The 12,909-nt window shown below is 41.0% G+C and overlaps 1 protein-coding gene across 3 annotated transcripts in view; it reads left to right on the top strand.

Moving 5' to 3' along the window:
• POLA1 (DNA polymerase alpha 1, catalytic subunit) overlaps positions 1 to 12,909 on the top strand; it is a 295,300-nt gene that overhangs the window by 61,078 nt on the left and 221,313 nt on the right. For all 3 annotated transcript variants that reach the window (XM_024746622.1, XM_024746621.1, XM_024746620.1), the window contains one exon: positions 127 to 249. In XM_024746622.1, coding sequence (XP_024602390.1) covers positions 127 to 249 — 123 coding nt within the window. The remainder of the gene's footprint in view (positions 1 to 126; positions 250 to 12,909) is intronic.

Here is a 12,909-nt window from a genome sequence, read left to right as displayed (position 1 = left end):
AAGAGTTCTTTTTTCCAGGGTTATTGCGGGTTTCCTCTTCTTATTGGTGAGCTAGAAAGCATCTAATGTAATGCTGAAGCACCTACAAATACTTTTGTTTGTCTTTTGTCCTTATGTGGCCTGCAGTATGATATTCGACAGAAGGCTTTGAAGCTCACGGCAAACAGTATGTATGGCTGCCTGGGATTTTCCTACAGCAGATTTTATGCCAAACCACTGGCTGCTTTGGTGACATACAAAGGAAGGGAGGTAAATGGCGTAACCGTCCCATATCTAAAAATGAGAGTATTTTAAACTAAACATGTTATGGGGTAGGAGAGCCAAAAAGTTCATTGCCTAGTTATACAGCTTCAAGTATCCCTTTCTTAGGACAAATTTGAGACAGATATGCTTTTTAAGTAAGGATTCATTCATTCGTACATTTTGTGTGCGTGTGTGTATTTATTTATTGAGCATCCGCTGTGTGCCATGGATTATTCTAGGTACCGCGGATAGTGTTGAGCAAGACGTAAAAAGTCCCTGCATCGTGAGGCTCACATTCTGCCTAGGGCAGGGGGTGTAGAGGGGCTTGGCGTGGGGAGAGCGTCATTCGGGAAAACAGAGTCTAAATAAGTGAATAAACAAATACAAAGCATAGGAGAATATGATAGAAGTAATGCTGTGCAGGTAAGTAAACAGGGTGGAGGGCTAAACAATGTTAAGATGGCTGGCTAGTTTAGCTTGGTCAGGGAAGGCTTCTTTAGGAGCTAACATGAATGAGAACTAAGCGACATAAGGGAGCTAGTTTTTTTTTTTTTTGCAGATATATTAGGTTGGAGTGTGAGGGAAAAGAAGAAATCAAGGAGGATGCCTCCATTTTTGTCTTCTAGCTGGTTAGCTAGTAGAAATATTTGTTAAGAAGGAGAAATCTGAGGGAGAAAGATTAAGTTTTATCTTGGATGTGTTACCTTTGAGGCTTGTAATAGATCTGTAGGCATGTTAAGTAAGGCATGATCTGTAGGCATGTTAAGTAGGCAGCTGGATGTATCAGTTCAAGTCCCCAGTGTCATATATATATGATATATAATATATCGGGACTGGAGTTATAGATTGAGGGTAATTGGTTTTAAAAACGTGGGCCAGATACCAAACAGATTTGAGGTACTGTCTCTTTGTAAACACTAAAAGCTTCATTTGCTTTAGCACCACGTGCATGGCTTTTCCTTAGTTTGTAAAAGAACGGTTATGTTAAATATCATATTCCATTTAACTCCAGTAAAATACTGATTTCTGTCAGTGGATTTAAGACTACTCGGTCTTACGGAGGTAGTGGTTATGGGCAGAACGCTCATGCTGGGAGCGTGGACTCAGAGTACTCAGAGTAGAGTTCGGCACGCTGCAGCCCATGGGCCCGATCCGGCCCGCCACCTATTTTTATAAGTAAACTTTTATTGGCACACAGTCATACTCATTCGTTGAAGTATCATCTATAGCTGCTTTTGCAAGTATAGCGGCAAAGTTAAGTAGTCAAGGTGGAGACTTGCATGACCTGCAAAGCCTGAAATATTTACTATCTGGCCCTTTTCAGAAAAAGAAAATGCTAACCCCTGCTTAGAGTCTAGATCAGGACTGTCTAATAGCACTCTGAGATGATGAAAACGTTCTCCATCTGCAATACCCAGTGCAATAGCCGCAAGCCCCAAGTGGCTAGTGAGCACCTGATAGCTGGCTGACGAAGTGGATTTTGAGTTTTATTTAATGATAATTAAAATACATTTAACCTCACATAGCCACATGTGGCTAGTGGCTGCTGTATTGGACAGTGCAGATCTAGCTGGCGTGAAACGAACAGGATATTGAGAGGTGCTCTTCTGTTGGGAGCCCGCTTTCACTCCGCTGAGGGCACAGTGAGGAAGGACACTTGTATTGGACACCAGCATTATGCGAGAAGCTTTCAGATGCATTATTTCCTTAAGACCCCGTTAAGAATCAATCGATAGAGGCAAGAGTGTTCCAGTTTTGCAGATGACGAAGCTAATAAACTGAAAGAGGTGAAGTGTAACAAGTGACTTTTTTGGATGGGAATCCAGCTCTTCCTGACTGTAAGGCTTTTGCTACACGGGGGTTGTCTGCTCCATCTCAGGATGGCTCTCCTGTTGCTTTATATTCTGCCTCTTATTCCTAGAAGAACGTTTTTTTTGATACTCATCTCAAGACATAGGCCTTTTTTTTTTTTTTGCGGTACGTGGGCCCCTCACCGCTGTGGCCTCTCCTGTCGCGGAGCACAGGCTCCGGACGTGCAGGCCCAGCGGCCATGGCCCACGGGTCCAGCTGCTCCGTGGCACGTGGGATCCTCCCGGACCGGGGCACGAACCTGCGTCGCCTGCATCGGCAGGCGGACCCCCAACCACTGCGCCACCAGGGAAGCCCGACATAGGCCTTTTTTACTTGAGAAGATACAGGTGTTTTAGGGGCTCACTGAAGTGAGGAAAGGATGTTTTCAGTTTCTTTGGCCAAGTTTACTTTAAAATTATTTAAATTTTATTTCTCTGTATGTATCCAGTGGCTTCTGATAGAATACCATCTTATTTTTGTATTAGGAAGTGCACTCACTATGCCCCAACTGGGTGATAATACATGGGTTGACTATTGAGATTGGATCAAGGTTACTCTTAAGTTTCTCATGAGAGGCAGTAGTTGACAATTTACTCCCTTGGAGAGTGCCTCTTGCTGTTGGGAAATCCCTGTTGTTAAATTTTCTGCATTGGCTCAGAAATCCACAAGCTTAAAAGGGCACTGTTGATAATGATAAGCCCCAAATTTGTCCAATGATCTCCCCCACTCCCCTAATCCATTGTACTTCAACGGCAATATTTTTGTTTAGCTCGATTTTTAATGGGGAATTTAAACTCAATTTTTATTTTTCTCTTATTTAAAATATAACAACAAATCTTTCTAAACTATTTTTAAAAAACCCTACTCTTCCCACTAAAAAACAAAGAACTTCAGACAAATCTAGAAATAATCATATGTGATTTAAGTTCTTGGCTTCTGCTTCCCTTTGTCTCTTTCCCCTTTGCTCCTTCCCACAAATACAAAATACAACGGTGGGAAATGGGCCTTTAAAGTAATGTGAGGTTAATGAGAAATAATAATTACACAGTTGCTTCCTGGAAATCTTATTCTAGAAGAGGATTCAAAGCCACGTACAGAAATTATTTCCTATAATAAAAATGATTGTAACGTATTGATGATAATTATTAGCACTGGCGGATGGAAGTATTTTATGTGATAATCTGTCTTTGGGTTTACTGTTTTTTTCCGTACGTACTATTAGGTCTTTGTGAGTTCAAGCATCTCTTGATTATCAGAGGTAGGAGGAGCGAAGTGTAAAATGAGAGTCAGTTTGCCGAGCTTTTGGAATATCTTTGTAACTTATCGAACTTATCTTTTTTGTACTAAGAGTAGACCAAGTAATATAGTAACCTGAAAATCCTAGAAGTTGATTGCTTTTAAAGTCCTTGTGGGATAAATTAGATTAAGGTTCAATTGGAAATTAATGAGAAGGAAACCTGGTAGCATGTTGTCTGAAAAAGGTTATAAAATTTTGATAAGTCTGTTTTGTGTGTGCTCAGTTTGTTGGAATCATGCAGGTTTGGCTCTGGTGACCTAATAATTTCTGTAATCAAATGTATTATGGCTGCTAGAGTACTCAGAGTAATTACTAATTGTACTTTTAAAAACAGGTTTATAATAAAAATGCTAATAGTTGTGTCAAATGGACATCAATATTGTCTTTTCCCAGGTGTGATCTTTCACACTTAAACTCTTCTATGATTTTTAATTGCTCGGTGGTAGAGGAATTAGTTAATGGTTAAGGAATTGTATGAGGGACCTCATGGTGTGCAAGTTATTTAAAAATAATGAACTCAATGTTTCCAGAGAAGTAATATGGAAACCTAGTTGACAGATAACTCGAAAGTGAGTCTATATAAATACCATCTGTATTTGTGTTTATTCTCAATGTATGTGTAGGGAGACATAAAAAAGATACTGAGCAAGTTGGTAGCAGTAAGTGGACATATATTTTAAATCACAGAGAAAACAGACTAGGTAGTCAAGTGACTGGTGTGGTAATTGAACTGATTTTTCACTAGATGGCGATAGACACCCTGAGATCATTAATCAATTAAGGGTTTTATTCTGTGAACAATAGTGAAAGCCATTTAGTGACACAGATCTGTCCAAATTTTTGACTTTTATTAATTTTGAAATTATTAAAGGACCAAAAGATTGTAATAGTCTAGTGTATTTAGTGTTTAAATAGTGACAGTCTTTGAATAAAAAGTTTTATTGATAAGAACAATCATTTTATGTATCATAGCAAGCTAATTCTTCTATCAGAGAGCTCAATTCACACTTCTGGCCATGGGGCTACAATCCATGACTCCCTTGGTCACAGTATCAGGCTAATCTAAAGAGAACTGAAATGATTTTGATGTGTAATTTTGCCTCTTTGAATTCGTTGGGGTTTTTTTGAGGGATTTAAAACTTACTCTATACTTATAAGCATACTCATTGCATAATCCTTAGTGTAATGGTAATATTTGTCTTTATGGAATAATTACTACTTACTGACACTGGTATTGTCTTATTTCTGCACTCTGTTATTTCTGTGCCCTTGAGAAAATGATTTTTGGTCTGGATTTCTGATTGCATTTTAAAGTGAATGCATGCTCTCGTGTTTGGGTGTAGAGCCCATGCTTTTTCATTTTCTCACCCAGTAGGCTAAAGTGAGTCTTTGCCAGCCTGCTTGCCAATCAGTTGTAGATTGCCTAGCTTTCAATTGTGTTTGGAGCTGAAATTTGTGCATTTAGAAAATGTGTCCAAATCATTGCATGAAAACATTGCTGTCAAGCCCAGGGCAAGCCTTCCTGGGAGTCTCTTGGCCATGTGCTAGCACCTGTCAGAAGCCCTTCAGAATGGCCTTGGGATGGAGGGCTGTAGCCTTTGTTGATGTCAGCGGCAAAAGAGAATGAGTGAATATACAGAATCTTATAATTGAGTGCTAAAGGAGACTTTCAACTTTATCTAGAAATAAGCAAAAATTTTCACTTTTCCAATCTTTTTTCTTAAAAAAGCCTAGTTTTAAAAAATTAAATGCAATAAAATATTGTAGAGACAGCTAAAGACCCTTTCCTCCCCGCCGTCACTCATTTTTTTCTTTTCTTCTTACAAGGTAACTGCTCCCTCCGGGTTGGTTTTGTCCTTTTTGCCCAGGGATTTTTGCTTTTACAACAAATACGTGTACCTATACACGTGGTGCCTTACAAGTTTTTACCATTTATGTGTCATGCTATCATATTTTTTGCAGTTTGCCAAAAGAAAAGTATGGGAAAATCCCTACTCTGTATACCAATTTTTAAGTATGTCCATGTTGATACATTTTTAGACTTGATTTATTCATGTTACCTGTTGTGTAATATTTCAGTGAATAAATACAGCACAGGATATTTTTTATTCTCCCATTGGCCATCTTTTTAGCTTTCCTCATTTTCACTTCTTTTACTTTTTTGCTGTTGCGAATGGTGCTATAGTAGACAGTGCCACACGTGCGAGAGTTTCTCTAGCGTATTACTAAGAGTGGAGTTTGCACATCTGCAAGCGGTATGACACGTTATTGGTAGGAGCAGTCATTTAATTTATCATAGCGAGTTAATTCTTTCAAATAGCTAAATTCATATCTATGGCCATGGGACTACAATACATGACTCCCTCAGTCACAGAATCAGGTTAATTTAAAAACAGTTGGGAATAATTTTGATATACAATTTTACCTTTTTGAATTTGTTGTTTATTTTTCTACTGAGGGATTTTTAGACTTCTTAGATACTTGTAAACATGCTTGTTGCATCATCCTTAGTGTTCCACACCTTTGCCAGCATTTGTTATTATCAGAATTAAAAATTTTTGCCGGTCTCATGAGTGTGAAGTGGTATCTCATTGTGCTTTTAATTTGCATTTCCCCAAGTATTAGTTAAGGTGAGCATCCTTTCATGTGTTTTAACTCTTCAGTTTTCTTTTTTTCAGTGTGATTTGCCTGTGCGCATATAGGTCCTATTTCGCTGGGTTGTATGTCTCTTAGTATTTCTTCTTAGTTATTCAAAGGCTAGTTCTTTTTTGGTCATTTTTGTTGCAGATATCTTTCAGTCTGTGACTTATCTTTTTAACTTTATTTGTGGTCTTTTCTTGTGCAGAAGTTTTAAAATTTATTGTCAAATATTTGTTTTTTCCCCCTTGTACACTGTGTTGTTTTTTTTCTTAAGAAACCTTTCCCTCCTTCAGTGACATAGACATTCTCTCTTATTTCCTTCTAAAAGTTGCAAGCTTTGGCTTTTCTTATTCAGGTCTTAAACCCTTCTGGGAATTATTTTTAGGGATCGTTTAAGTTAGGGATCTAACTCTATTTGTCTTTTTGCTTCCTGTGGAGTTGTTGAACCTATTCTTTTATTCCAGGGGTCGAGAACCTAGAACTCCAGGGCTAACTCCTGTCCACTGCTTGTTTTGTGTAAATAAAATTTTGTTGGGACACAGCCACACCCACTTGTTTATGGCTGCACTTGGGTTCTGTTACAATGGCAGAATTGATTAGTGCCCAGAGAGCCTGAATGACCTGCAAAGCCTAAAATACGTACCTTCTGGCCCTTTACAGAAAAAAATTGGTGGACCTCTGGTCTAAAAGAGAGTCACGTATAATAGGAAAGTCACTCTCATTTCTAACAGCATCAGTCATAGTGGGTGAAAGTAGAGGAAAGTACACTCAAAGTAGTAAGAAGGAAGGAAAGCAATCTTTCAGACATCTACAAAAACATAGATTTTCAAGTTTTATCTGTTTATATTGTCATATGGGAACTTCTCATAGAAGCAGAGCGAATGTCTGTGACTCCTCAAGTTGTATGTGACATTTTATGTGTCTGTGCATGTGTGTGCTTTTTTGGGGAAAAGGGTGCATAGCATTTAAGAGATTCTCAAAGGGCACCATGATGCAAAAATGCTAAAGAACTGGTGGTTCTTATATTTCTTCATTTCTGCCCTCGTAGGTTGAGGGGACACTTTAGTCTTAAAAACGTATGATTTGGGCTTCCCTGGTGGCGCAGTGGTTGAGAATCTGCCTGCCAATGCAGGGGACACAGGTTCAAGCCCTGGTCTGGGAAGTAAAAAAAAAAAAAAAAAAAAAAGTATGATTTTGTTAAATAAAACATGGCAGTATAAAGAATTTTCTTGCCAGACCAGACTCATGGAAACTGTGTGGGTGGTAGGAGGGGAAGAGTTCTGTCTCCAGGATTTAATAGCCACCATTAAGACTACTTTTAACTTCAGCTGACCTACTAACATTTTGATTTTTTTTAATATAAGAAGATAATTTCTCTTAAGGCTGAAAGTGAAGGTTTAATATATTTTACGTTAAAAAAAGCAATATCCTTTTTCAGTGGTTACAAATTACTTACCACTTCGAAGTTGTTTACATTATAATATTCTAAGCCAGAGAAACTTTAAATTCCGTTTTTATTGTTGTATTTCAGGGATGTTTGGGTTCTAAATTCTTGGCAGTTCTTCATACTATTCAACTTTATTAATTCATATCTACTAATTCAGAATTGGTAATTCAGATGTAATGAGTTGAAATTCTTCATAGTACAAATTAATAGCAAATTTAGAGCCGAGGTTCTTTTTATATACCTTTAACTTCTATAGAAACACCTGTTTTCTGTCAAGTAAGTGGCATCTTAACTGCAGATTATTTATATGGGTGAACTTTTACTAATTAACATCTATATTTGCTTGTCCCTTTGTCTGTATCCTTTCTGAAATTGGTGAAAGTAACGTTGGTAAATATAAAGCTAAGAAGAGGAAACACCTTGGAGATACCCTGTGGAAGCCCAGTTCAAATTATGATAAATTAGACCTTCAATAATTTGAGAGAAATGCAATGACAAAAAAATTTCAAGTATATAGAATAATCTATGCCGTATGAACACAGTATTGCACTCTATAAATAAGTGGGTTACATTTAGGCCTGGTTTGAATTTATGTACTACATGAACACACATAATATTTCTTTCAAAATGACTAAAACTTTAGACTTTCAAAAAGAAATTCAGAAGAACGTTATCCCTCTCAATGTTTGGAAACTATCCCCTCCAAGATGCCTGGACATCTGCCTTCGTGTGCTCTTTGGGTTTTGAACGTTGCAATGTATAGGTTTAGGAGCAAACAGGCGGTTGATGTTAGAGGTAGCTGGGAAGAGGGAGACAGGGTCAAGTCCTGCCTGTGAACCGGGCTGGGTCTGTGAGCAAGTCTTTTGTCAGAAAGAAGTGCCTCGCACCCGTCCTCACATGTACCTCCTGGGTGTCAGCGGCGGTGACAGGTGGTCCTGGGGCTGTGGGGGCTGGCCTCCCTTGTCTTCAGAATGCCATGGTTTATTTCATTAAAGAAGGTGGAATTTACTTATTCTCAGTCTAAATTAGGGTCTTTTAAAAACCCACATGTTGGTAGTTTTACACCTAGATTTCGTAATGGGTCTGTAAAAACTAGTATGAATACTTAAATTTTTTCTCTTAATTGACCAAAAAAGGAAAGAAAAGAAAAGCCTGCAGCCTCAAATTGTTTCTATATTCTCCAGTCTCTACTTGCGTTTGGTTTGTCGGGGATCACTATGTCTGTATTTTGATGTCCCCCACCCCCACCCCAGCACCTAGCCCTCGTGCCCCACAGAGTGTGTGCTAGTTTGCTGTGACTCTGGGATCATGCTGGTCTAGTAGTTTCTGCAGTTATAGATGGTGGGTGTGGAGGAGATGCATTTTGTGATATAGGATCTTGATATTTAAGCCTTATTTGAGTTTATAAGAATGGCCTGGATACTCAGAGTAAGAAAAAGGCTACTTTATACGTTTTTACTGGGCCACTCTCATTTGAGAAGGCAGGGATGGTATTTTTGCCCCGACATTTTGCCCATTTAATTACTGAACCCACTGGGAGTGTGACTGAGGATGAGGAGATAAATACTGTAGGACTAACTTTGTGTCGGTGCCACTGATCTCTGCTCAGATTGAGTTTCATTACTCTGACTCGAATCACAGAAACTGAGGCCTGGAAACCTCTTCCTTTCTTCCCCACCCCTCGCCACAGTGAGTGATTTTCTGTTAACCCAAACTCATTCCTCTTTCTACATATGTGAACATTTTCTATAAACCTGTTTTGGTGTATGTTTCTTTTTCACGAGCCGCGTGTTATTTGCCAGGTGTTCTACAGCTCATTGCTTTGGCAGTGAACCAAGATGACAGAGCAGTAATGATTTCGAAAGTGCCATTCCCTCTTTGTTAAGACACAAAAAGAAAAGTGTGAAGTTATTAACCACTATTCACCAGTGGCACAGAAACTGGCGTAAGGTTTAATTGTCTGGATCCACAGTCAGTCTGCCTAGGTAATTTCCTGGACAATGCTACTCTTAAGGAAAGGGGAAAATATCCTATAACTTTATTTTTTTTCCTCCCATGTCCACCCCCCTTCACAGATTGTGGATACAGATGGTTTGTAGAGAAAGGATCACTGCAAGCCAAAAATACTGATCTTTTCTCCAGATTTTCCTTTCCTCATCCACCCAGGTAGTAGGTTTATGGGTGATGTGGTTGCACTCGGCAACCTTGCAGATTTCCCCATCCCCCAAATGGATCAGCCGCCCCAGCGTTTGAATCTGATGATGTACAAGATGTCACCGTCTCCTGGCTTCAGCCATGCCAGGGACACTCCGTGTTAATTGGAAGAACCTGCTTTCGGCAGCCCGCGCCGTCTGGTGGCTTGTGTGTGCTCTTCCCAGCAGTACAGTCAGGCCCTTCAGAGACAAATCCATCTCAAATTTAAAAACAAAACAAGCTGATTGGGTTTATTATGGCTCAGGACTGGTTAACTGAGAGCAGACTAATAGAATTAGTGCCTTCTGTTTGCGTTTCATCATTTCGGTAGGCAGCGTGAGCCTGTGTCAATTTGCCATATCATAAATACGGTGTGAAATTACAGTGAGCCGAGTTTGGTAAGTTGTGGGAGTTTGGAAGGCGGCGAGAAGGATGGCTTTATGTATGTGTGTATGTGCTAAGAAGCTGTTTGATTTTAAGCCAGAGATTCCTGAGCCCTGTAGTCATTGCTTTAGAGATTTTGTACATACTTTGAAATTTAGTGCCAGTGTCGGGTTGTACAGCTGTCCTTTTCTCCTTTTTATTATTAATTTTGGTGGGTGAATGGGCTGGTGTCACTTGTACACTTGAATGTATTAGAGTCTCAGAATTTAAATTTTTTCTTTGAGGGTTCCCTCCCTCGTTTAAAAAGCGAAATGACATAGAATGTAACTGAAGCCAATCTACTTGCATTTTTAAAAGAACAACAGAGCGTGAGGGGTTTCCAGAAATGACTTGTGTGTGGTGTTTGGGATTACTAATTGTTCTTTTCAGGTTTGGGTTTTGTTTTCTATTACCTATTTTTATTGCCTTTGTTGTTTTACATTTAAGAAAAGATTTGTTCTTTTGAGGCTAGTGATGAGAGTTTTTGCCTTAGGGCTAAGAGTTGAGTGGGGATGGGAGTGGAGCAAAGATATTAGGTTTCTGTCATAATTTGGAGTGTCAGACATTTGGCTATATTTGTTTCAGGGGCTTTTCACCCCTGCTGACTTAGCCACAGACTATCTTTTCAGCCCTGTGCAGGAGGGTGGTGTGCCTTCCGCAGGCAGGGAGGAGGAGGGTTGAGGAGGGAGCACTTGGGGAAAAGAATAAGCTCATGGGCTATTAATAATGTGCATTGTTCATAAGGCCACGTGTAATACTTCCGTGCACTGGCCAACAGGGTAGGGTGTGTGTTCTATTCAAGTTGGACTGCATGGCCTGATGCGATGGACAGCTGATGATTGCATCACACGAAAGATCCAGATATTTCTTCTTTAATCATGTCCTGACAGGGCAGAAAAAAATGACTTGTTTTCAGAAGATTGGCTTAGAGCAGGTGAATATATTTAATTCAATTACTGATTCTTGCCTCATAGCCAGAAATTCTTCCAGTAATATTTGCTGAGTCTGTCCCATGGAGGGAAATGGAGACAGATGACATTGCTTGTGACCTGTAGGCTTGAGATGAAAGCCTTAGGTAATGATTCCAGTAAAACTAGAGCTAGAGCTCAGGAGGCCAAACTCATGATTCCTTAGGAGTAAGCAAGACAAAGGATCTGCGGTAGGTGCAAACACCACGCGGAAGAGCCTGAATATGTGCTGGAGGAAGCCTGGACTGGAAACACGGGCGCCATGCTCACTGCGTGTTTGCTTTGTTTGGCTTTGAGCAAGTCGGTCCCTGTGAGCCTCTGTGTTTTCATGTGCCAGAGCGTGCTAGTTGACGATGGCTACTGCCCTGTCCCCCAGTTACAAAGCACCTTAACCTAGGAAAGCCTGGGCACCATGGTTTCTTGTCACAATGCCGAGGAAGGCGCCAAACCCCTACCAGGTGTTGGGCCTGGTGCTGGTGTGTTGGGGGTACAGTGATAAATTTAAATGTTCAACGATCTTGTCCTCATGGGGTTTTCATTCTGGTTGGGGAGAGCCATTAAGCAAATTGTCCAGTGAATAATCATGCCGACCCAGGAGAAAATAAGAGCTAAGAAAAGGAATGGGAGTTTCTGAGTGCTGCTAACAAAGGCCCCCTGAAGAACCAAAGCTCCCAGACTGAAGAATCAGAGGTTTCCTGAGCATGTGACACTTGAGCTGAGATCAGAAAAGTGTGTGCTGGATGCTGGAGTTAACAAGCTAAAGGGTTACGGGGATCAGCATTCCAGGGTGACGGATGCCTTGTGCAGAGGTCCTGTGGTGGGTGGAAGCATTGTGTGGTCAAGGAACTGAGGGAAGGCTGCCGTAGCCTGGACGTAGAGAGGAAGCGGGGAGTGATGGGAGGCGAGTCTGGAGAGGACAGGGTCACACCATGTGGGCCTTGCCGGCCATGTTGAGCAGGGGGTGGACATTAGCAGGTCCTTCATGCGGTGGAGGGATTGGCTCCCGTTTGCATTTTGAGACTGTCGCTCTGGCTGAGTGGATTGGAAGGGTCAGCGTGGATGAGGGAAACTAGTTAGTAGGCTCTTATTAAGGTATTCCAGGCAAGCAATGGTGGTAGCTTGGCTGGCGTGATGGCAGCTGGGAGAGGGAGAAGGTGCAGGTATGAGAGAGATGTGAGAGAAGAAAAACCAGTAGAACCTGGTGGCAGCTTGGATATTGGGCTTAGGATGGGGAAAGTATCCAGGACAACTTCAGGATAACTCCTGGCCTTCTGAGTTGTGCAGGCTGATGGATGGCAAGCCTTTCACTGAGGTGAGGAGTGTTGGAAGATGCCTGGGTTTGGGGCCAGGGGAGGGAAGGATGAGCAGTCTGATGGACATGTTAATTTTGAGGTGGCACGATACGATATAAATTTGGGCGTCATTGGCAAACTGACGTAAATTAAAACACGGACATGGATGGGATTACTTTGGGAGAGGAGAGAGTAGAAAGAGAAGTGGGTGTAGGAAGGACGCTGTCTTACGGATCCCCAGTGTGGAATGGCTTGGAGGAGGCCACCACAGAAGGAGAAAAGCAGGAGCACAAGGTGTCGTGGGAGCCAGGGAAGAGTGTCTCAGGGAGGTGGTGGGTGACTGTCAGCAAGAGACACAGGTGAGGGCTTTGAAAATTTGGGGGACACTGAGGTGATCATTGACTTCAGCTGGTGCTGTATGCATGCAGCGGTGGCGGCGACCAGAATTGCTGTGGTTAGATATTTTAATTCTCCCCAGTTCATAGATGAGGGATGTGAGACCCAGAGAAGTAGCTTGTGAAATGCCTCAACTAAGTGGCAACCCTGGAATCCAGG

Source organism: Neophocaena asiaeorientalis, unplaced genomic scaffold, assembly GCF_003031525.2.
Source record: "Neophocaena asiaeorientalis asiaeorientalis breed wild unplaced genomic scaffold, Neophocaena_asiaeorientalis_V1.1 scaffold20, whole genome shotgun sequence".
Classification (NCBI taxonomy): Eukaryota; Metazoa; Chordata; class Mammalia; order Artiodactyla; family Phocoenidae; genus Neophocaena; species Neophocaena asiaeorientalis.
The sequence above is the reverse complement of the archived record's forward strand: the minus strand, read 5'-3'. Positions and strand labels throughout refer to the sequence as shown.